This window comes from Tupaia chinensis, unplaced genomic scaffold, assembly GCF_000334495.1.
Source record: "Tupaia chinensis unplaced genomic scaffold, TupChi_1.0 Scaffold000187_1, whole genome shotgun sequence".
NCBI classification, from domain to species: domain Eukaryota; kingdom Metazoa; phylum Chordata; class Mammalia; order Scandentia; family Tupaiidae; genus Tupaia; species Tupaia belangeri.
The window spans coordinates 2,465,609-2,488,819 of NW_006159662.1; the positions used below are offsets into that span (position 1 = coordinate 2,465,609).

The window sequence follows — 23,211 nt, forward strand, 5'->3', positions numbered from 1 at the left end:
TGATGCCTGCTCTATGGGAAGACCTGGGCTCAGTGGGAGGCTGAGGGCCAATGAGAGAATGCCAGCCAGTCATCCCCTGGCTGAGACCTGTCAACAGCTGGCCTTTGGGTGGAGATGGGAGGAAGTGGCAAGAGCCCGAGATTTTGTCCTCCGTCATTACGTCTCAGCCTAGAAGAGGTGGCCGATTGGATGCCATTTTGTATTTTCTCTCTTATGGAAAATCAAGGGGACCTGTCACTGACCTGCATAGGCCACAGCTGCTGGAGGTTCAGGCTTACCCTGTTCCTTCTAGTTGCTGACTCACTTGCCAGCCAGAATCTGTTCTTTCTTATGCTTTTTCCACTTAAAAACATTCCACGTTTCTTTCCCCCAATCTAGTCCTGTTTCCAAATTATTTTGAAACCCCCAAGAATTACCTGTCCCTTTTTATATATCTGCTTTTCTCCAATTGGAAAAAGGAAAGAGGATTTCTTGTTAAGGGACTACCATGTCTCAAGACTCGTCTGGAGCTTAATTTATACCATCCTGGTCCTGCATGTAATTGATTAATTAATTAATGCACACCCACAAAAGGAAATAAAAGTAAAATATTCCCACTCACCATCTTAGAGGCAGCCCCTTTTGGTCTGTCCTTGTAGACATGCCCTGATGCAAAAACAATGTATATTTTTAAAAATCAGTAAATAGCTGACATCACAGTTATAGTCAGATATTAAGTTTTTTGAAGCATAGTGTATAAGTGCAGTTTAAAAGTAATTCTGGGAGGATAGCAACAGATGGCATAGAGGTTAAGGTGGCTGGATCCCACGTGGCTGACTCAGCAGTTTGAGTCCTAGACCCGGCGGCTTGAAAATAACTCTCGGCATGTGCATGGTGCCCAGAGTTGCAAGATGAGAATGGAAGAGAATGGAAGAGAAAAGAGTATGGCATAGCATCTCCCTGAGGGGGTGATTTCTTACTTTCTCTGTCTCTTCAGCAAATGCACATGCCCTATAGCAAAACTGAAAAGAAATTTAAAAAACGAGAGGGGTTGGACAGCGACGTAGAAGTAGCACAACACTCTGGCAGGCTGACCCACGTGGGAAGGTTCTGGGTTCATGTCCAGAGACCTTCCTAAGCATGCTTGGCACATGCACGTCTGTGATCTGGGGCTGGCTAGATGTAGACGGTGTATCAAGGTCTTGATGGGGGGAGTGTCTGTCTTTCTCTGTGAGTCTATTTCTCTCTCCTGCTCGTGAAAGAAAGAAATAAAGTAAACTTTGGAGAAAAGAAGGTTGATTGTGAAATTCTAGGTAAGTATTCATTATATTTATTGGGTCATTGGGAGAATCATGAGGCATTTTTGCATAGAAAAACAGAAAAATATGTCATGACTTTCCCAAGGACCTAATATTTTACATTTACATTGTCTTTTATTTTCTGGCATGCAGTTGGTAAATGTAATATATTTTATAGGTTTGATTATAAATTTTCAGTTGCTTCTCAGCTGCTCTCTGCACCCTGATGTCATTATTTGTATGGAAACCTTCCTGTTCCTTTGTCTTCAGCTCGTTTCAGTCGCTCACCACAGTTACCCATGGGGACTGGGATCCTTGGACGCTGGGTTTCCTTTTAGGAAGCTGGCCTCATTCGTTTGTCCTGTGTTGTTCCACATCCCTGATGCTTTATTACAATAGTTCCCAACACATTTGCTACAAGAGAAGTAATTCATGTATTATGGCTTCCCCCAGAGAAGCAGAGGGAAAATGCTACATGGGTAAAATTTACATAACAATGTGAACAGGCTTTGTCACCAAAGCTCAGAGTAATTGTGTGAGGACGGGAGCATTTTATTTATGGAAAGTTTCTGCATGTGTTTATCTCTAAGAATTAAAAATTACCACCGCTTCACACTGCCTCTACTTCCAGAAGCAACTCTGTCCGGGTTTGCTTGTCTTATGCCCTGTCGTCCAAACGGAACTTGAGCACCCTCCTTTCAGCCAGAGACAGTGCCTACCCCCTTCCCACACTGATGGAAAACAGCCAAACTGAACATGCAGTATGAAGCACCCCCCTCCGCCCCCCAGCTTCTCCACAGGAGCCTTGTAATCACATGGCCAAGGGAACCAATCTTACAGAAAGTACTAGATTCTGAAACAAGTGTTTCCTGAAGTATTGGGGACAGTGTCATAGTTCCTCTGTGAAGTAGTTTCTTGGTTGATGGGAACTGCATTCCTTTCTGTGACTGCTTGTTTAGCCTTGGCCCGGCTGCTTGGCTCCATCATTTACATGAGGCGGCTCAAGCCTCTTTCCATAATTTTCCATACATGTCACTGCAGTGCTCTGTCAGATGGCTGCCCTGTCTGGGAACAGAAGAGTCCCTGGACCTGTTTTCCTTTTTCAGTCTTGGCATCCGTGTCATTTCTGCTACGAGTCCTCCCTGAACCTGAGGCTGGGATGAGCCCTCTTGCCTAGGCACTGACAGCTCATCCTGGGACGACCTTCCTGTGCTTGCTGCATGATCTGGAAATGATCTGTGTATGACCGTTTTCTAAATTAGATGCAAGGCTTTTGGAGGGCTCCAAGCATCATTGGTCTTTTTAGTCACCAGGGCCAGGTACCACATCTGGGATGTAGCTATTGCTCAATAATATTGGTTGACCCCAATCCCAGCAGACCAAGTGCTTCCTGTCCACTGCCTCAGTTTCTTCCCTACCTACCTGCCAGCCAACCTCTGTGTATGAACATGACTGTCCAGGTTCTCATCTCCAACACTGCTTCAGTGGACTTCCTCCTGACGTTTTGTGAGAGTGGCACTATGGAGAACTTTTTCTTTCTCAAAATACTCCCACCTTCCAGGTTTGGGGGCTCCTGACTCTCCTCACTCCTCTCCTTGGTCTGTCTCTACTCTTCAGCTGATTCCTCTTCTTGCTGCTTAAGCACTGTGAGTGGGGAATTCCTGTTTTTCTCATCATGTTTCTTGAAATTGCATTCAAGATTTCCACCATCTCTTCTGAGCAGGCGCCCCAAAGGATCAAGCTTTATGAAGTCCTCCAGGCCTCCCATGCCTGCTGGGCTGCTTGGCCTGCTGAGCTTCTTAGGCATGCGTGGAAGGAATGGCTAGGTGCCCAAACACAGCGTTTGATTGAAAGTGGGTAGGATATAAATCACAAATAGAAAATGACATATATCAGAAAGACCTGATTTTTGCCCCTGACCTTGCGTTTATAACCAAGGGTCTTTTTTTAATAAGTAAAGAGTTGTTAAGGATGTTGACCCTTGGTGAGACTGTTAGAGATGTGAAACTTTGGCTTAAGAATAAAACTTTAGCCTGGGCCAGAAGAAGAGGAGAATGGAGGCAGGGAAGAGGCATGATCTTTCTGTTTCCTCACTCAGTCCCTTCCTCATCCAAAGGCCTCCAGGGATCCCAGTTTCAAAACTATTACAATAGATTTTGAAATCTGTCCTCATTCTGTTATTCTCAGACTCAGTGGTGGTTACCACCTTTTAAATTGGCAGTATCCTTCACAAAGGTTAATGCTACAGGTTACTTTACTGGGCTGTTAGTCCCTCAGAGATGCTCAGTGCTACCCTCTGAGTGGTGGAATATGAGAACCTACATTCTTCTCTCACCACTGAAGACCAAGAAAGTGCTTCAGGCCACCAGTAAGCATCATACAACCGTGGCCATTGTGTGATCAGGGTCGCAGATACTAGCTTGTACGTTAAAAAGAACACACACACACACACACACACACACACACACACACAAAGCCTATGATTCTAATTTGGACTTCTGATTACACTTGACCCCGTTAAGAGCTCCAACTTTATTAAACTCATCTATTATAAGCAAATGAGTCTATTCAAATGCTCCAGGTATTTTTTAATTTTGAAACTTCCATTTTCTGTTAGTGGTTTAGGTTTAACTAATATTTTGACTTAGAGTCATCGTAGTCTTTGTAGGTCTTTATGTTTCCTGGTGGAAATATTAACAGAATCTACTTCATGATTTTTGGTCATAGCTCATTGGTGCTTTGGACTTCAAGGTCCAGATACTGGGGAGTATTCATCAGTAATACAGGTTAAAAAAAAAAAAAAAAAACTTTAAAGTTTTTGCTAGAGAGCATGTGTGCTTGCCAGAAAGACAGAGATAGTGAGAGGGCAAGTGAGAAATCACCCCTTAGGGGGAAGACCATTCTGCAATCCTCTATTCTCCTCCTGGGATTTTGGGCATACACGCATGTATGCCTAACTTGAGTTTTAAGCTATTGGGTCTGGGGCTTGAACTGTAGTCAGCCATGTGGAGGTCTAGTCCTTACCCACCATGTCAGCTGCTGGCCCTGATGCAAGTAGATTTAATTGTCACAGGTGTGTGTCCCATGGAGCTATCCGGGTAGAACCACTTGCTGCTGTTCATATCACTTAACCTTCCTCTTATGAATCATTTATGTTCTAGAAACTGCTTTGGTACAGGTATTAGTTTGCCATGGCTGCTGTAAACTGGATGACTTAAACAACAGAAATTTGTGGTCTCTCTATTTTTGAAGGCGTGATGCTGGCAGGGTTGGATCCTTCTGAGAAAGGATCTGTTCCATGATTTGTCCCTGGCTTCTGGTGGTTGTTGTACTCTTTGCTGTTTCCTTGGCATAAAGAAGCATCGCTTCAATCCCTGCCTCCGTCTTCACATGGCATTCTCCCCGTGTGTGTCTGTGCCCAAATGTCTCCTTGTAATGAGGACCTTTGTCAGACTGGATGAGAAGCCTACACCATACCAGTATGACCTCACCTTAACTAATTATTCTGCAGTAGCCCTAACTTCAAATAAGGTTGCATTCTGAGCTACCGGAAGTTGGAACTTCAGCATATGAGTTCTAGGTGGACACAATTCATCCTGTAATGTTAAGTATGGCTAATGCCAGAAATGATCAGATAACAGATATTTTCATTGGCAATTCTAGACAGGAGATATGGCAGACAATGAAAAATTGCATCGCTGTGCTTCACAGACTAGTGAGAAATGCAGCTGCTGCAGAATCATGTATTCTATCGTAAAAGAATCATGGGGTCTTGACTAATTTGGTGAAGAAGTATTAATAACTCATTTCTCAAATTTCTGTACTTTTTCTGACCAACTCTGTCAGTCATTGACATAATTTCCCAATAGCCTTCAACTAGTAGAGGAAAAAAAGAGACTGACCTCACTTATAAAATCCTGTGTAACTTTTTTTTAAGAATTATTTAATTTTTATTCATTTATTTTTATTTTACCAGAGAGAGACAGGGGTTGGGGGGTAAGAAAGCAAGCCACCAGGTCCAGGACTCGAACTGTGGTCAACAGTGTGGAAGTGTCCAGTACCTTAACTACCATGCCATCTGCTGACCCCACTATTGGTTTGAGCTTGTGATTATGTACATTTTTATGTACCTACAAATGGAGAGAGAATAGTATAGCAAAAATCATGTACCCATTGCAAAGTTCCCATAATTGTCAGCTTTCGCCAGTTTTATTTCATCCATCTTTTCTCCACGCTTTTTCTTGGCGAAGAGTTAAGGGGAATTGCAGACATATTATTTGACTTGTATTTTTAAAGAGAGAAATATAACATGCTGTACTCTCACACTTAAAATGGAGGAGGAGAAAGGGGAGACTTAGCAGGAAGTATTACAGTACAGACATTGGTTTTACATCATACCTGATTAAAGGAGGAAGAAAAATAAGGTAAATGGGGAGGCGGGATGGGGGGAGAATACAAAGAGAGAGGACGTGAGGAATACTCCTTCAAGGGTTTTTCTGTCTTGGGGAGGGGGGGACGAAAAAAGTTCATTCTTCATTTAGATTAAATGAGAATTAAAGCACATATCCTAAGTATTTTGACTACCTTCCATCTTTCCAGAATCCAGAAGCCATGGTTTCTTTAGCCTGCCACTGCGGGGAAGATTTGGGTTTCTGTTAAACCTAATGTGGCACACATTTTTCTGAAGAGGGTGCAATCTTGGTGTCCATGCTGTATAGGCGGACCTGGGCTCTTAGGCATGAGTTAGGAGCCAAGGAAACAGGTACCGTTCCACTAGGCTAAGGGAGTGTCAGATAGAAATGGGAAGAAGAGAGGTGGCAAAATATACAGACCTAGAACCCAGTTTAACCTCCCGAACGCCTTACAACCCTCTTATAAACCCTAGTTTAACTAATTCCAGACTGAAAAATAAATGCCTGAAGATATCACAGAAAGAAGTCTAGTATTAGGGTTTGATAAACCCCTGTGTTGGACATGTTGCAATATTTTTTTAGGATCAAAATGAGCTCATTTTAAATGCATCCCAGGTTGTGAGTGTTCAGATATAGAGCTTGCATTACAAAGTTCTGAAGGCTTTCTGCACTTAAAAAATTAAATGGAAAGTTGGATTACTCAAGTGATTGAGTTCAGCACAACACTGCTTTAGAAAAGCTTAAAGAAACCAACCTTTGGATTTTGCTTCAAACAAAATTTGCATGATTTGTCATATACTTATCTTAAGGGATTTCTTTGTCCCATAAAACAGATATCCCTTTATACTGCAGTTACTTAAGATATTATGATTTTACTAATGTATATTCATAGTTAATATCAGTAAAGACCATTTTGCTTCATTTCTGAGTTGAAGAATATAGGGATAAATTGAAATATGAAGGGGGTCAGTTTAGCAGTTTTCAGTAGGCATATGTGTTGCTGTCATTGTCTTCATTCTTCCCTTATGGCTTCCAGGCGTAATGAGCCAGTAATTTTAAAAATCCCACCACTGTTCTCATATTTTCTTCTTGATTCTGGGGGAAACTTTTATACAGCTCTTGAGATTTTTCTTCCTTTATTGTCTTTCAGGTCCTAGCTCTCTCCTATCTTTCCTTTGCCCTCTTTAACCATCTCTTTTCCGCCACTGGCCACAAAATGTGGGTGTTCACAGGACTTCCCCTGTTGCTTAGAGCTCTTGTTCACTGTGTAGACACCTCTAAAAGCTCGGTCCGTGATCTTCAGCTGTCCTCTGGCCTGTGAACCTGAAGCCTCTCTGTTTTTCCTGGTGCATCTTTCTGGACATTCACCTTGTCTACATTGAAACCTCTGTTCAAACAATACCAAGATTAGTTTCTCCTCCTTCTACCCCCACAGTTCTCAGGCAGGTTGCAAGACCCCAAGTTCAAGTTAATTTTCACTTGTCCCTTAGTTTCCTCCATTTATTTCCTTACACCTGCCAATTCTTCCTTTTGCATTTAGGCTTCTTTCTATTGCAAGTACAAACATCTCAAGTCAAACTGGCATAAACAATAAAATCATGCATATTATTGTCCATATTCAAGTATTAAATTGTATGGCATATGTGAAGGTATAGGTATATATTCAAGAAAATGGTGTTTATTTAACAGGTCACGTATGACTGTGAAGTCTGAAGTGGGTGGTGCCATGCTGATGGCAAGATCTGGTTGCTTGAACTCTTCAGTCTCCTATGCTCTCTGTTGCAAGGTTTTCCTCTTGATTGCAAGATGATAGCCCATTTGTCCAGGAGCTCTGCCCCCAAATCCAGGAACTCTTCTCTGTTCCCCCTTCCCTTATTCCCCACATTGAATCTCTCAGCTCTTCCAAAATGTATCTCAGATGCAAATAGGAAGGAATATGAAACAGGAAGCTCAGTATTACTCAATGAAATTAGGGAAAGGGAAGACTATGGAAGAGTTATAGATGATCCTCCTGATCAGAAATGAGAATACCAGAATTTTTGAAAGTTTATCTGGAGTCTATGCACATGTGCTTAGAGGCTGAATCAGTGTGCTGTCTGAAGAATGGCATTCCTTATAACATGGGATAGAGCGCAGTCATCTGATTTGTTTTCATACAACTTTACCGTATATCCCAGGAGAAGACTGTTTTCATTGTTGTAAATCCGAAACCAATAATTTTCTTTTAACATGCAAATATAATAGAAGCTCAATTTTTCATTACTTTCCCCACAAAGCTAAACGAGGTTGACTTGCCTTAGAGGCTTTGATTTCATTGTATTTTGATGTGACGTTACCTTTCATTAATCCCTTCCAGCTAAGCAAAATTTAATTAAAATCATCTCACATGATAGCAACCATTTATGTATTTAAAAAAAGAACTCAAGGAAGCTTAGCTACCAGTCTTCTGTTCTAAACAAAGTCTATTAAATTTAGTAGGTTCTTTCTTGAATTCAGAAATTATTACATAATAGGATTTTCCCCATTATTTTTGTGTAATAGGGAATTTTTATGCCTGCGTTTCATCATATGTGACTATGACCTGATTTTGAAATGACCTGGACAATGAGGTGAAAGGAAAGGAGAAATGGGAAGTGACCCAATGTATGTTTCCCCCTCGATGAACATGGCAGTCCATGTCAGATGTAAGTAGGGGCGATCCTATTTTACTGTACAGAGTGAGTGGTTTAGTAGGAGAGCCACATCTGTAGTCCTCATTTCACCATCAATATCCACACCTACTGTGTGCAGATGAGCCAAGAGGGTTGGAGGAGCATATTCCTAATCCTAACAGGTACAAAGGAGTGGTTAATTATTTCTAAAGATTTTTTCCTCAAGTCAGAGCCATGGCTGCACTTACAAATCTTACACGGTCACTGCTAGTGAGTTGAGTTGATCGACTAGGGCAGACTAGTCGATTGACTAGGAAGCACTTTATTGTAGCTGATTTCTTTATTGGAAGCATCAGTTCACCACAGTCTTTTTATTTATTTTGATAAAACATTACATATGAAAGGACTAAGGAGAAAGTCTCTGGACTTATCATTTGCTCAAAATCACTGTAGGAAACACTGTCCAGCGTCAAGAACCCCAAGTCATCCATCTGCATCATGACAACTTTCAACACAGAAAAAAAACACTCAGGTCCCCATGTGTGTCTAACGTGCCAAGACTCATTAGAGCTGAATTAATTCTTAACAAACCCACGGGGGAGCAGTATCTGGCTTTCCTCATGACCTTTGCTAGTGTTTGTTCTCCTTAAACGACCAGCGCAGCTGAGGACCACTGTTAACGTTGACGTGGTAGTGGCACAGCGCACCTCTGGATTGTTTTTTCCCCCTAGACATTTTTAAATGAATTTTTGAGCCCAATTCAAGTAGTTGTTGTTTTTTCTGTTTCTGAAATCTACTTTTATAGATGGAAAATCTCTCCCTTTATTTCCATATCATTTCCTTCCATATGCATGATTGCCAGTAATACGGATCGCTAGACTGAGCGCTCTCACATTCAAAGCCAGGTAGGGTTGAGAATTGTTATTTGGCCAAGCCTGTGGTCATTGTTACTCACTGTCCCACGATGTCATTTGCTTTGTGTGATTTATGCATTTCCTGTGTCATCCATCACTGTTGGACAGCATAAGCATATCATAAGCATATCATACTTAGAGGAAAGTGGTTTGTGCTTAGGAAATAATGGGATGAAGATTTACCTTGTGACTTTAAGCCGCAGGAGAGCTTCCTATTTTCAAAACCTCTCATTTGGTTATACAAGCAGAGGTGACCCAAAGTCTTTGAAAATGAGGCTCCATCCCAGAGTCTCACAGGACAGACTGTTCTTGCTCAAGCACAGACTAGTTGAAGGGCCCAGATTCTGGCCCCCAGGACAAACTCTGGACTGTGAGGGATCTGCCGTGACATGTGTCCCTCCTCCTTTCCAGAACGATGATCGGCCACTGCCTATAGGTGGCCTTCCTTCCTGCCCAGGTCTGGCAGGTATTTGTCAAAGGTGTTTATGGGACAGGTACCACCTTATACTCCTTCCCAATTCCCCTTGCTCCACATTAACATAGTAAAATGAGTTTCTTTAGAGGTACCACCCTCTGCCACAAAAAAAAGGATAAAGCATAGCTTTTGATTTTCAGCCAGAAGAAAACCCATGCTGTCCATATTCAGGTAAACCCAGGGCATTCTTTGGTCTTATTGGGTGGGTCTTTTTCCTCTCTTTATTTGCACTAGGAAGACTTCCCTAATGTTTTCTATTATATTGTCTTACAAAATGTGCATTCCCTTAACTTGAAAACCAAAGGGCAAGACCAGCCATCATTGATTTTTGGAATCATTCGACCTGTTGCTAGGTTTTCTGGGACAGATTTCCCAGGCAAATCCTGTGTCCAATCAGAGTCAGCCAACGTCCAGGCAGGGAGAAGGGAAGGGGAAACTGAGCTTCCTCTCCTTTGTCACCCAGGAATGGCCTATTCTGTTTCTTCTTTGGAGATTATCCATTGTGAATCTTGAGTCTTTGCACAGGCGCTTATGGGTCTTTATCCTCAGATAACTCACATGTATGAATGACTGCCAGGAAGCATGTGACCACTCTGTTTGCCTCCTGCTAGGGGACCCTGTCACATGAAGTGGGAATATTGAGGGGAGGCAGGAGGGACAGAAGTGGTTTTAAGATAGGTGAAATTTTATTGCATCCCCTACAAATTATACTGAGCAGGGAGTACCTGGTTCTTCTTAAGGTAAAATATGATGGAAGAGATTTTTTGAAGATTGAATAGTTGTACTTCCAGCCGCAGGCCTGTAATTGCAGTGATGTGTGAGCGCACAAAGAAGGGACCGGTGAAAAAACTGACCCATCCTTGGAAATGTATTGGACAAATAGGGATTTTCTTTTCTTTTCTCTTTTCTTTTCTTTTTTCTTTTTTCGTTTTGCTATAGGGCACGTGCACTTGCCAGACAGAGAGAGAGAGACAGAGAGACAGAAGGTAAGAAATCACCCCCTGGGGGAATGGCCATGCCTCAATCCCCGCTCCTCCATTCTCCTCTTGGGATCTTGGGCACGCACGCACATGCACCCAGTGTGTGTTTAAGTCACCGGGTCCAGGACTTGAACTGCGGTTGACTACGTGGGAGTCCAGTGATATAGCCATTACACTAACTGCTGGTCCCAGATATGGATTTTCTTAATGTTCACTGAGTGAGAAGAAGTTTGTTTTGTTTTTAAAGGAAATAGAAACAAGTTTTTTTTTAAAGAAATAGAAATGAAAGCCCCAGATACCTAAATGATTAAGTAGGGAATCAGAATTTTTTTTTTCTCAAAACACCATATTCATAATAAACTATGATGAGGAAATAATGCCCCTGTAACCTTTTTCCGTTAGTAACTTATCTTTCTAATTCCAATGAATGAAAGATGAGTTTGTGCCTGGGGAGAGCAAGCAGATGAGATTCATTTGTGCCATCACAGGGCTGCTTTATTATCCATCCTCGGGGAGTTTTGCAGTCGAGATGCTTTTAGCAGAAACAGTGGAAAGACCGCTCCTTTGCAGGCTCATGGAGGTAATTACGTGCTGGCCTTTGAGTGCTTCAGCACTGCCAGGGCAGTCAGGGGAGGTTTTTTCCGCTTCACACTCACCGCCTCCTGCCCACTGCAGGACAGGCTGGTGTGGTGGCTGTTGCAGGCAGCCAGCCTCAGCTAAGGAAAATCCCTCACCCAGAGTGTCTCCACTTCTACCGAGGCTCACCCTCAGGATTCTTCATGGGTCACCTTCTGGTGGATGGTTCCCACTTCCATGTTCAACTCTTTGTGTGATCACTGCCAAACATACATTTCCTTTAAATATATATATATGTATTTTGTATACAATATATATATATATATATAGTAGTGATATTATATTGTGATCCTGTTAGAAGAAAACTACTGGAACCAGCAGGTGGCATAGTGGTTAAGGTGCTGGACTCGCACATGGCTGACCATGGTTTAAGTCTCAGATCTGGCTGATTGCTTTCTCATTTTCCCTCTCTCTCTCTGTCTCACTCTGATCAAATTTTTAAAATAATAAATAATGATGAATAAAATTAAAATTAAATCTTAAAAAAAAAAAAGGAAAACTACTTAAGGGGTCACGCCAGCTGTGGTAGTACAGTGGTAACAGCACAGTCTTCTGCAGCATGAACCCCCTCTGGGAAGGTCTTCAGTTTATATCTAAAATCTCCCCGGGTGGCTGAGGCTAGCATGTAGCATTCCGTTGCAGTTGAGGACCTTGTGGCGATACACACCTTCTCTCTCTCTCTCTCTCACTCTCTCTCTCACTCTCTTTGTCTTTCTTATGCAATAAATAAATAAACTTTTTAAAAAAGGTATTACTATTTGAAAAGGAAGCAATGAATCATGATCTACCCATATCTTTGTCCTCTGGCTTATCATATCATATCATATCATATGAGTGTGTGTGTTCATTTGTGCATATTTATTATTATTATTATTATTATTACGGGTATGTGTCCATTTCCTGTCACTCACGTGGAAAATCTTGTTAAGGGCTCTGATATCCTTTCTGCTCCTGTTATCCTGTTAATGGATATGACATGAAAGGAAAGGGGCCACAGAGTCAAGCAATCTTAGTATGCCTCCCAGCTCTGCCACATAGTAGGTGGGTAACCCCTGTCTTTCTGTAGTTAAACATATTTTAAGCCTTGTTCGTTTATTTCTTCTACAATTGAGAGCAAGTGCAACCCCAGTAGTGTATTCCCTCTGTGACCCGCCCTCAACCAGCTAGGATTACGGGCTCGTGCATCTGCTCTCACACACCCAGTGTGTATAGGGAAGCCTTGGGACGTGAACCTAGGACCCTGTGGTCTCAGCATCGCTGAGCGTTGCATTATTGCTGCACTGATTAGCTCGCCAGATTTTGATTCCTGGTTTACACCCAGGGAAGCCGTTTTGTCTTGTCTGGCTCTCTTGTCCCTCAACATTTAGTGAGTGATATTTGCAGTCTACATTTCCTCATCACCTCCCAGCACTAGTATTGTGGTCCTATGATATTATGAGTCCAGTCTATACCAACTGCTGCTGATTCTCAATGAAATACCTTGGATCACTGTTTATAAGGTCCTATCTGTGTGTAGTAAAATTAAATAGACTCTAACAGTAAGTAGCCTACTGTTTGGAAAAGAGTTGTGTATTCAATGTAGACTATTCTAATTTTAGTTTTCTTTTCTTTCCTCCAGTTTGCTGTTTTGTGGTCCACAAGAGGTGCCATGAGTTTGTTACATTTTCTTGTCCTGGTGCGGATAAGGGGCCTGACACTGACGTAAGTAGTCTGGAAGCCATTATTTGATGTTAATGCAAATTTCTGAGCTTTAATTTTTAAAAACGCCTTTACAGCTGTTGTTTTGGCACATATTATTCATGGGATGACATCCCAATTAGTCTCACCTAACTTTGGCATGTACCAGTGAGCAGATTTGTAGTTCTGTGGGGCATTGAACTGTTTCTCAGGGAAATTCTCTAGAGGAGAATTTCTTGTGAGCCTGTACTCTTCCACTCCGGGCAGTCACAATGACTAAATCCACCAAATTTACAGTCAAAGCTTTCACACACACAGTGCGACTTGCTCTACCCTAAAAAATGTTGACGAATTTTGCAATGAACGCCATCACCCCTCCGTTTATTTCCAAAGGTTTGTTAACTGATAGACCTGTTCCTGGTTTCGGCCAGTGTAACAGCCCTGCTTCTGGTCTGCATGATTGAGCTCCTAGCTGCCTTTTCATTCTGTGTCATGAACGCCACTGTTGATTGGAGTCATTCAGCATCTGTTTCACTGAGCAGTGATCTCTGAAGCTGCCCACGTGTGAACACAAGAGTTTATTTTTGTCCTAATCTTGCCTGTTTCCACTGAAGGTCTCTGTTGCATCTCTACTGAAATACTGATTGACATAGAAGACTGATAGCAAGAAGGCATGGAAATGCTGCTTTCCAGGACATATTGGATGGAAAGAAACTTGGGCTGTTCCGTGCAAAGTAGTATTTTAACTAGAAAAAAAATTTTGTTTGCCTGGCCTAGAAGAGTAGCTATTTCATCATCCTGACTTGTTTTGTGTCAGATCAGTTTAGTCACTAAGTCACTAATGCTTTTGTTTTTTAAGATTTTTGCCTAGGACACGTGCGCTCACTGGAGAGAGACAGAGACAGTGAGAGGGGAGGTGAGAAATCACCTCTGGGAGGATGGCCACACCATAGTCTCTTTTCCTCCATGCTCCTCCTGGGATTTTGGGCATGCACACATGCCCAGGGTGACTTCCAAGCCACCAGGTCTAGGACTTGAACCAAGGTCAGCCATGTGGGAGTCCAGTGCCTTAACTACCATACCACCTGCTGGCCCCTAGTCACTCGTAGTTAAGATATGTGCTTCCAGCAATCTCCACCTTTCTTGTTCCTGTCAGGAAACTGATTTCAAAGTGACTTTGTCAGTGCAGACAGGGGTGCCGCCTTCTCTTTCTCGAACATGACATTTCTACAGTGGACTCCAAGGAATTAGATTTGTGTTGTTGTAACACAAATAGTGAAGGAACTTACCATGCCATGACTTGGTTAAAGCAGGGTAGAGTGGTTGCCATGGGTCTGGACCCACCTGAGGTTTCCCCAAAGACTATAACAACATGGGAGCCAGAATGGACCTCACAGGTCATCTTGTTTTATATCTCTATGGACAAAGAAGACTAAGCTCGTGAACGCCAATACTTCCCGAAGTACAACAAATCTCTAGTTACTGTCATTTCCTCTCCCGCCTCTACTTTCTACACTTCCTTTCTTCCTGGAATATTGCCTCCAACTGGGGCATTTACAAGATAAAAATACATGGAAACTAGAGTACCAACTGTTCTACAAAACCCAAGTCCTGCTATTCTTGTTTGAGGTTGTCCTCAAGTGTCATGCGGTAGTTCTTTTACTTCCTTGCTCTTTATTCTCCTCTTTGTCTTCCCATTTTATCTTTGTTTCCCTTCTGTCTTCCTCCATTTCTGCCTCACCAAGAATGGGGAGGCTATACGGGCAGGCTTCAGGAGTATGGGTGGTTACTGTCTGGTCCATTCTTCTCTGCCATCTTTCATTCTTCAGGTTGAATATTGCTTATTGAGAATCTATAATGAGCCACACTATTTGCAGGGCATGGGATGTGCTCGATGCCCTCAAGGACATTGTGCTGGGGAAAGTAGACATTAAAAAGTCACAAATGGAGACGTGTAGATGGCATAATGGTTACATTGCTGGACTCCAACGTAATCAACCTCAGTTCAGTTCTGGACCTAGCGGCTTAAAACTCACCCTGGGCATATGTGTGTGTGACCAAAACCCCAAGAGGAGAATGGAGGAGAAGGGATTGCATCATGGATATCCCTGGTGAGAAGTGATTTCTCACTTTCTGTCTCTCTGGCAAGTATATGTGTCCTATTCCAAAAAACCTCTGAAAAAGAAAGTCACAAATGAAAATAACATGCAGGTGCACTGGGCAGGACCTCCTCTAGGTGTTCAGGGAAGGCTGTCTTGAGGAAAGGGCATTTAAAGTGAGCATCAAGTGTGGGTAGAAAACAGGTAAAAGGGAATGCATATGCATACCCAGGGATGGAATGCATGAGTGCATGAGTGCATGTGCATGCTGGGCTTAAGATGTCCTAGAAAAACCTGTTTCAGACAAAAGGAAGAACAAATAAGGAAGCCGAGATGCAGAAAGGGGCTCAGTCTATGAGACAGCTGAGAAGGCTGGGCCATTGGATGTCTAGTTAAGAACTTTGAACACAGTCTTAGGAGCAGTGGGAACAGGAGGAGAAGTTTTAATCTAGCATTTATGTCATCTCACTTGCATCTTTCAAAGGTCGCTCTGGTTGCCTTGTAGGAAATGGATTGGCAGGAAGTGGATCTGGTGTCCTGGCACAGATAGGCAAATACCAAAGGCTGGAGAACCCGCACAGAGGTGCTTGCTCTCCAGAGCATGGTAGTGGGAGCTTGCAGTAGGTGGAGGCAGTGAGGATGGGCAGAGGGAAGCCACTCAGGATACATTTAGGAGCCAGATCAGCACTCGTTGGTCCCTGAGGGGCCAGGGAGATGTTGAGAATGACTTTAAAGTTTCTGGCCTGAACATGTGACTGCACAGAGGCACTTTGAGGTCTTGGAGACTCTGGAGGAAGACATACATACATTTGGTGAGTGAGATGGGGCAGATCAACAGTTTGACTTTAGGCATTATTCCAGTCTGTTCTGGCAGGTGTAACAAAATACTATAGAGTGGGCAATTTATAAATAATAGAAACATACTTTTCACAGTTCTGGAGGCTGTAAAGTCTAAGATCAAGATGCCAGAAGATTCATTGTCTGGTGAGGGATGCCCTCTGCCTCGGAGATGGTGCCTTATTGCCATCCTTCTGGAAGGCAGAAGGGCTGAAAGCTGCTCCAGGGATGCGTACCTCCCTTGGACCTCCTTTATGAAAGCTGATCCCACTTGCAAGGGCTCCACCCTTATGACTCAGTTACCTCCTAAAGGCACCACCTCTTAATACTATCACCTCAGCAGCTAGATTTCAGCATGTGAATCACAAGGGGCACAGTCAGACCATAACAGAAAAGTTCATTGTGAGAAACCTGACCGAGAGAAGACGATTGTGTGTGAACACAGTTGTGGAAGTCAGAAGTAGGATGTGTCCTGAACATACAGATTCCTGGGTTGTTTGACAGCCCTGGGATGGACCACCTTGCCTAGAAAGAAGACACAGAGTGAGGAGAGAAGGGATTAGGTCAGATGAGAGAGACTAGGGGATTCTAACAGGTTGGATGATAAGGAAAGATCAGAACAAGAGAGAGCAGCCAGAGGAGGAGGAGGAAAACCGGTTGAGCATAATACTGATTTAATCATTTCCTAAAGGGGCCAGAGGCCAGTTCTCTGACCGTAATGGGAATTTGCTATGAATGCTCTGTAAGTTTGTTTTATTTTTAAAGATTGATTTATTCACTTATTTCCTGAGGTAGGTGATCCCCTCCCTCCAGCCCCGACTAGCTAGCCAGGATTCTGGCACTCTCACACTTAAACCTGATGTGCCCAGGTTGAGCTGAGTCTGGGCCCAGAGCCTGCCACACAGGTCCAGCCTCACACATCTGCCCCCCACTGTCCATGCCACTGAGACTGGGTCCAGACAGTTTCAATGTTGCTCATAAACAGAGACTGTCCTGTTTGTGCAAAATAGACTTGTTTATGGGGAAATCTTGGCTTATGCCGGCTATAGAGCAACTAGTGCTTGTGAATTGGGGTAACTGCTTTCATGCTCAGAATTGTTGTGCTGTTGGAATGAACAGTATGTGGTTCCTACTCACGGAGCCAGACCAGCCAAGACGCTTCAGAGAAGTGCTTGCTGTGGCACGTACGGGAGGCCCACCTGCGACCCGATCCTCAGCTCAGCTCTGTTCCTGCTCGTTTGTGCGTTGAGTTGACTTGTTGTAGATGCCGAGCCTCACAGTTTAATATCCTGGGCAATGAAGATGAGAGGAGGTGATTTGTTATCTTATTTTTTTTTAAATATGAGAGAAAAAAGCACTTGAGATATTTAGAAGCTACCGATGCTCCGCCAGTCCAGCCTGTCTGATTCTCAAAGGATCGTACAGTGTCTTCCAAAGAGCAAGGGTGTTTTTGGTCCTTGGAGCCCTGCATGTAAGGCTTTCTGCAGCCAGAGCATGAGAAGCATGATCTGGCTATGGGCAGAAGGGCTGACTATACACGTCGGTAAGAAAGTTGTAGGAAGGCCCAGGGTGGCTAAACTGAACTGTACCACAGAAGCAGCTGGAGAAAAACGAAGGCATCAGGAGACAGATATGAATGGAGATAGTAGGATGTTTTATCCTTTTCTGAGTAAGTTTTTAAGTCACAGGAATACTGAACCAAAAGAAGTGTTCAGTATTTATATGAGTTACCCTTATTTGTAAATAACGAGGCTGAGGCATAGTGAAGAAAGGCATGGATGATCTGGAATACCATCTCTTGATGTTGTTTCTTGAGTAGCCGGTGGGTGTATGACGAACTCTTCCAGGGGGAGTTGGCCATGAAGGGGGTGGGGGGAGGTCAGTGCCTTGGCTTGTTGAGCTGTGGTGGGGCGCGTTGATAGCTGGTGCCTGGTATGTTTGTTGACAGTCTGTGTGGGTGTTAAGGAAGTGCCAGAGGCCATGAGAAAGACTGAGGAATGGAAGGACCAGGGATAAAAGGAGATACAATTTAAGAGAGAGAACTTCCCCTCCCCACCAATTTTTCCCTTTGAAACATTTAAAATTTTTAATTAAGATTTTTTTTCCAATACCATGTGGGAATGGTTAAGTTACACTATTTATGTACTGCTTAATAATGCCTTCACTGTACTCAGCAGTCTCCACAGCATTCACAGATGGGGAGAAAAAAGTTATAAGCTTTGTGAAACCTGCAAATATTGTACTTGCTCTGTCCTCTTCAAAATGAAAGGAAAAGTCTGGAAGAAATAAAGTAGCAGTCCTCAGACTACAGCAGCCTGTGATCCCAGCTGGCTGGGGTGGGTCGCAGTGTGAAGACCCTGTTGGGCTGTCCCCGACCTCTCTTTCGGTATCTCAGAGGTGAATGAAATAAACTTTAAAAATTCTTTTGAATAGAGATATTCTTCAAGACTCAAGGAACAATCACAATTGAAAGCATGCATCAGGGCAGAGAATTTGGAGAAGAAAAGGCTCCTGTATTCAATGGAAGGACCCTTTGAAGATCGTCAGGCCAATTTCTAAGCCCTTCCTTTCCTGCCTCTGGATGAGCAGTTTTCTATGGCCAGGCATTCCCTACCAGCATGTCTAAAGAAAAACAGCCAAGTGTTTCCTAGACTTGAAGTGCAGCCCCATGCGTGCTGAGTAGAGAAGAGACAAGAGAGGTTTTAGAGAACCTACTGTTAGAGGTGAACTCATTCCCGGCTGCCACCTGTCCTTGCAGCCAGGACTCCCAAGCTGCAAAGCCTGGGCTCTGTGCTACCTGGCTCGTGAAGGCCGTGCGCTCCCCACTGAGCGTAGGACAGGACCTCTAAGTCCTGCAGCAGTTGTGACTTAGGTGCACAGCCTCCGAATGCAGCCCAGGGCCATGCCCTTGTGGCCACGGTTTTCTTTTTCTTTCTTTCTTTTTTTTTGTTAGATTTTTATAGTAAGGCGTATGCAGCCACCAGAGAGACAGAGAAAGACAGACAGCAAGAAATCACCCCCCAGAGGGATGGCCACGCCGCAGTCCCTTCTCCTCCATTCTCCTCTCAGAATCTTGGGCACGCATGCACATGCGCCTGGTGTGAGTTTAAGCCACTGGGTCTAGGACTCAAACTGCGGTCGACTACATGGGAGTCCAGCGACATAGCCATTATGCCAACTGCTGGTCCTAGTCTAGGTTGTTTCTTGACCTTAGAACAGTCTCCATCTTAAGTAGGCCGGTTCACGGAGACCACCCTGCTAGAGAGAACATGCAGCGTTTGAGCCTTCCGGGGAAATGCGCGCATGCGCTTGTTAGTACATACAGTCCTTTTCTTTTCACTTTTTTTTCCACGCGCCTTAAGTGCAAAAAAACTATAAAGCAGCTGTCTCAGAGGAGCATACCCATGTCAGTCTTGCTCTTAAAGGCATAAGGTACCATAGCTTTCTCCCCCTCTTTTCCGTCTGTAAAGTTGCAGGATGAGAAACCATGGTGAGGTGATACATAGAAAATAATACAAATGCTAAACAACCCTTTACACATAATCATTCAAACACTGATCCATGCATTGGAAAGGTGGACATGTGAGCAAGTGAGACAGGATTGGGAGTGATTGGTTACAAGGCTCCAAGCTCCCGGAGATAACAAGCTTCTGTTGTGTTTTCCTTTGCATTCTTCTGGAGCCTGGGTTTTTGTTTGCCTTGTGCATTTTTGCCAGTGACCTCAGCCTGTCTGAAGAGAAACTGCTCACACAGTATTTTGCATTTTTCCTAGCTGAACATGCCATTGAACAGAATTCATGTGACATCTGAGTCGTGGCTCTACTTCACCTGGGAGACAGCCAACATTTAGGCAGGTGGTGTCACAAATTCGTGACACCTGTGAGAAGGGTTGGAGGGTCGCCAGATGAAGAAATTAATTAACTTGTTAAAAGATAGGAAGATTTTCTTTGAAGGAGCTGGGTACATCTTCAGGTCTGTGCAGATCATAAAACAGTCATTTAGAAAAGCTAAACGTCGACTGTAAACACTTAGAACTAAAAATGAAACCGATGGCACAAACTTCTACCACGCAAAAGTGGTATCTGATGTGAAGCTAGAGTCTGTGGAGGGCTATATGTCCTGAAAGCAAAATTGCTTTATTTTCTTTACTATAACCTTGAGAATTCTCTTGTCTCCAGTTTTCCTTGGTGTCTTGAAAACCAACCAAATATAGGCCAGCCAGGTGACATGGTGGTTAAGGTGGCTGGATCCCACCTGGTGGATGTGTAGATTGGGTCCCAGACCCAGTGACTTGACTAACACGCCAGATGCACGTGCCTCCATGCCCAAAATCCCAAGAAGGATTGCAAGTTCTCTTCCCCAGAGGGGCTTTCTTACTCCACCCACCCCCTTTCTTTCTCTGGTGAGCATACACACCCTACAGCAAGTTAAACAAACAAACATAAATAAATAAATACAAATGACTGCCAAATTGTTTAAGATTCAACGTTCCAAGGATTCACTTATAACAATACTCAAAGCATTTAAACTGTCTAGAAATAATTATTCTATTTTTTTCCCAAGAGTACTTTTACCTATAATATGGAAATAAGATAATTTGTGAGCAAATAGTTATGTCTTAAAGCATTTTTAAATGCTTTAGCCAATAAAAAGTGGCTAAAAAGTTGCTAAAAAGTTACATTTAAAATGTAGGAGTATAGTGAAAAGATTCCTCTATGGAATCTGAGGGTCTTTCGAGAAGGAATGGATACAAAGATGAAAGAAGTCCCTGTCTTCCCAGTACAGGGATTATCCTTTCATCACAAGGAGAAGCCTAGCATGCAAAATAATTGCGTCGTAAGATTGTCTAGGATGGGAGCCGTTAATTGGTGTGTGGTTAAGGTGCTGACTCTCACATGGCTGACCACAGTTCGGGTCCCAGACCTGGTGGCTTGCTTTCTCACTTTCCCTTTCTCTCTCTGGTCAAATTAAACAACAGTAATAAATAAAATAAATATAATAAATAAAAGAATTATTTTAAAAGAAGAGTATGTAGAATGACTACAGGAAGTAGGGAAGAAACAAAAGGCTGTTGAGTGTGAGAGAAGAGCGAGCAACTACTGGAGGAACAAGGGCTTCATGAAGATGGTGACATTTTAAGATGTATTTCAATTCCTTTTTTTAAAAGTTTATTTATTTATTTCTACCATAAGAGAAACAGGAATATTCCCAGTGGGGTCCCCACTCCATGATCCACACCCAGTCTCAGACAAGCTGGATCACAGCATGCTCAGAGTGGCTCTGGGATAAGAACCCAGGACCTTTCCAATGTGGGTGCATTGCCGCTGCAGTACCATGTGGCTGCAGTACCACTTAGCCCTAATTTGTTTTAACATTTTTTAATAGATAAGTAGTCCAGGTTTTTCCTGTTTCTCTTGCTGGCCCAAGGGAGTGAGATCTCTTAACTGCCATTGTCCAGCAGCACCTAGATCAGGTGGCAGAGATCTGTGGGAGGACCTGCAGGTTCTGCACATCCTAGTAGAATATTAGAGTGAGTACGCCTTTTGACGAGTTCTGAACCACCCTCAGTGCTGGCCCACAAGGACCCTTCCCCACTGGCCATGCTGCCACAGGAAACCTTAAAATGAAGTTATGTCAGGGAAACAAACCCGACAAAAAAAACCAATGCTAATTCTGTTCTGCAGTGGGTGGATTATTTTATGTACCAGATTCACAGTAACAGAAGTATTTCCTACAAGTGAAGGGACTCCTGCCGCATTTGCGCCAAATTAATTTAGCTGGGAATTAAAAATAGCCTCGAAGCCTTAGCTCCTCATCCACAGTTCTGAGGAGCTGGAGGAGATAGCTAGGTGGTGGGACGCTTCTTCCCTAGACCTTCCAAGTTCTGGCCCGTAAGAAAGGAGAGGATTGCACGTTGGCTTTGGGTTCTGTTCTTGATCTGCTGAGCAGACGTGGCATAACTGTAACTGAAGAGCTTGTATTTCAGCCACTTCCCAAAAGGCACGTTTTCAGGGACTCGCCCTGGGGCTTTTCAGCTTAGTCCAGTGGTCTGGGTTGTCACTGCTCAAATGTCTTTGGAACTCCAATTATTTAAAGGCATATATGATCAGTCACGCGTTCTTCTCAAAATCTCCACTCTCGGCAAATTGTCAGTCTTAGAGTGGTGAGACTGGGGAAGCATCTGAAAGTTCAGTCAAATGGCTCAGAATAAGGGGCTTCTTAAGGTGGGCTGGACTGTTTTGGGTGAAAGAGGAAGGAAAGTGGTAGAGGAGGGAGAGTGATTTTTCTTGTGTCCCTTAGCAGTTCTCGCAGACATCAGGCTGAAGAGACCTTGTGTTTAGAATTGGCAGCATGTGGGATTCATTCTGTGGTCTCTCGGGAAATTCTTTAGTTAATACAGTTTGTTTTCTTAAAAATTAATGGTCACATTACTTTGTGATCACATTTACACAGTGAATTTATTGTGGAAAATCCTGTGTTTTTTTCCTTTGAAAACTGAGTGCCAGGGTCTGGAACAGAGTGAATACTTAAAAAAAAAAAAAAGTTGAACCAAGGGAAAATGAGTTGGTACAAGTCTGATAATCTGACTTGATCACCAGTTGTATTTATCTGGTCTTGAATTACAGTTGTGCGTCACCTAAAGATGTTTTAGTCAACCATGGACTGCATAGACAGTAGTGATCCCCATAAGATTATGGTAGGCACTCCATACAGCATTGGTTTATAACAGGCCACCGTGTAGGTGACTACAACATATACTATGATGTCCATCCAGCCATGAAATTGCCTAGTGACACATTCCTCAGAAAGTCTCCACATTGTTAAGTAACCAGTGACTGTACCTGAATATGAGTGAGACTTGAAACTTGAACCGAGTGTTCCCGATGCCTAAAAATTAGCGTTCATCAACATCCTTATTTTGGCACCTTGGAACACTTGGTGGGTTTCCCTGTTTTTCAGAGACATTTCGTACCATTGTCTTCATTATTTGGAATTTAGTTTAAAAAAGGGTGGCCCTGGGACCAGTAGATGGCGTAGGTCATGTTACTGAACTCCCACATAGTTGACTGCAGTTCAAGTCTCAGACCTGGGGACTTAAAACTCACAGTAGGCGCATGTGTGTGTGTGCCCAAGATCCTGAGAGAATGGGTCTCTCCAGAAAGCACACATGCCCTAGAGCAAAAATGTCTTTAAAAAAAAAAAAAAGTGGACCTAGGCAGTAGTTTGTGACTATTTTGGGGATCAGCTTGGTA

The 23,211-nt window shown here is 43.2% G+C and overlaps 1 protein-coding gene across 1 annotated transcript in view; it reads left to right on the top strand.

Annotated features, from left to right (window-relative positions):
* PRKCA (protein kinase C alpha) overlaps nt 1-23,211 on the top strand; it is a 466,835-nt gene that overhangs the window by 171,740 nt on the left and 271,884 nt on the right. Inside the window, exon 3 of the mRNA XM_006146762.2 lies at nt 12,964-13,046. Within this exon, the coding sequence (XP_006146824.1) occupies nt 12,964-13,046 (83 nt within the window). The remainder of the gene's footprint in view (nt 1-12,963; nt 13,047-23,211) is intronic.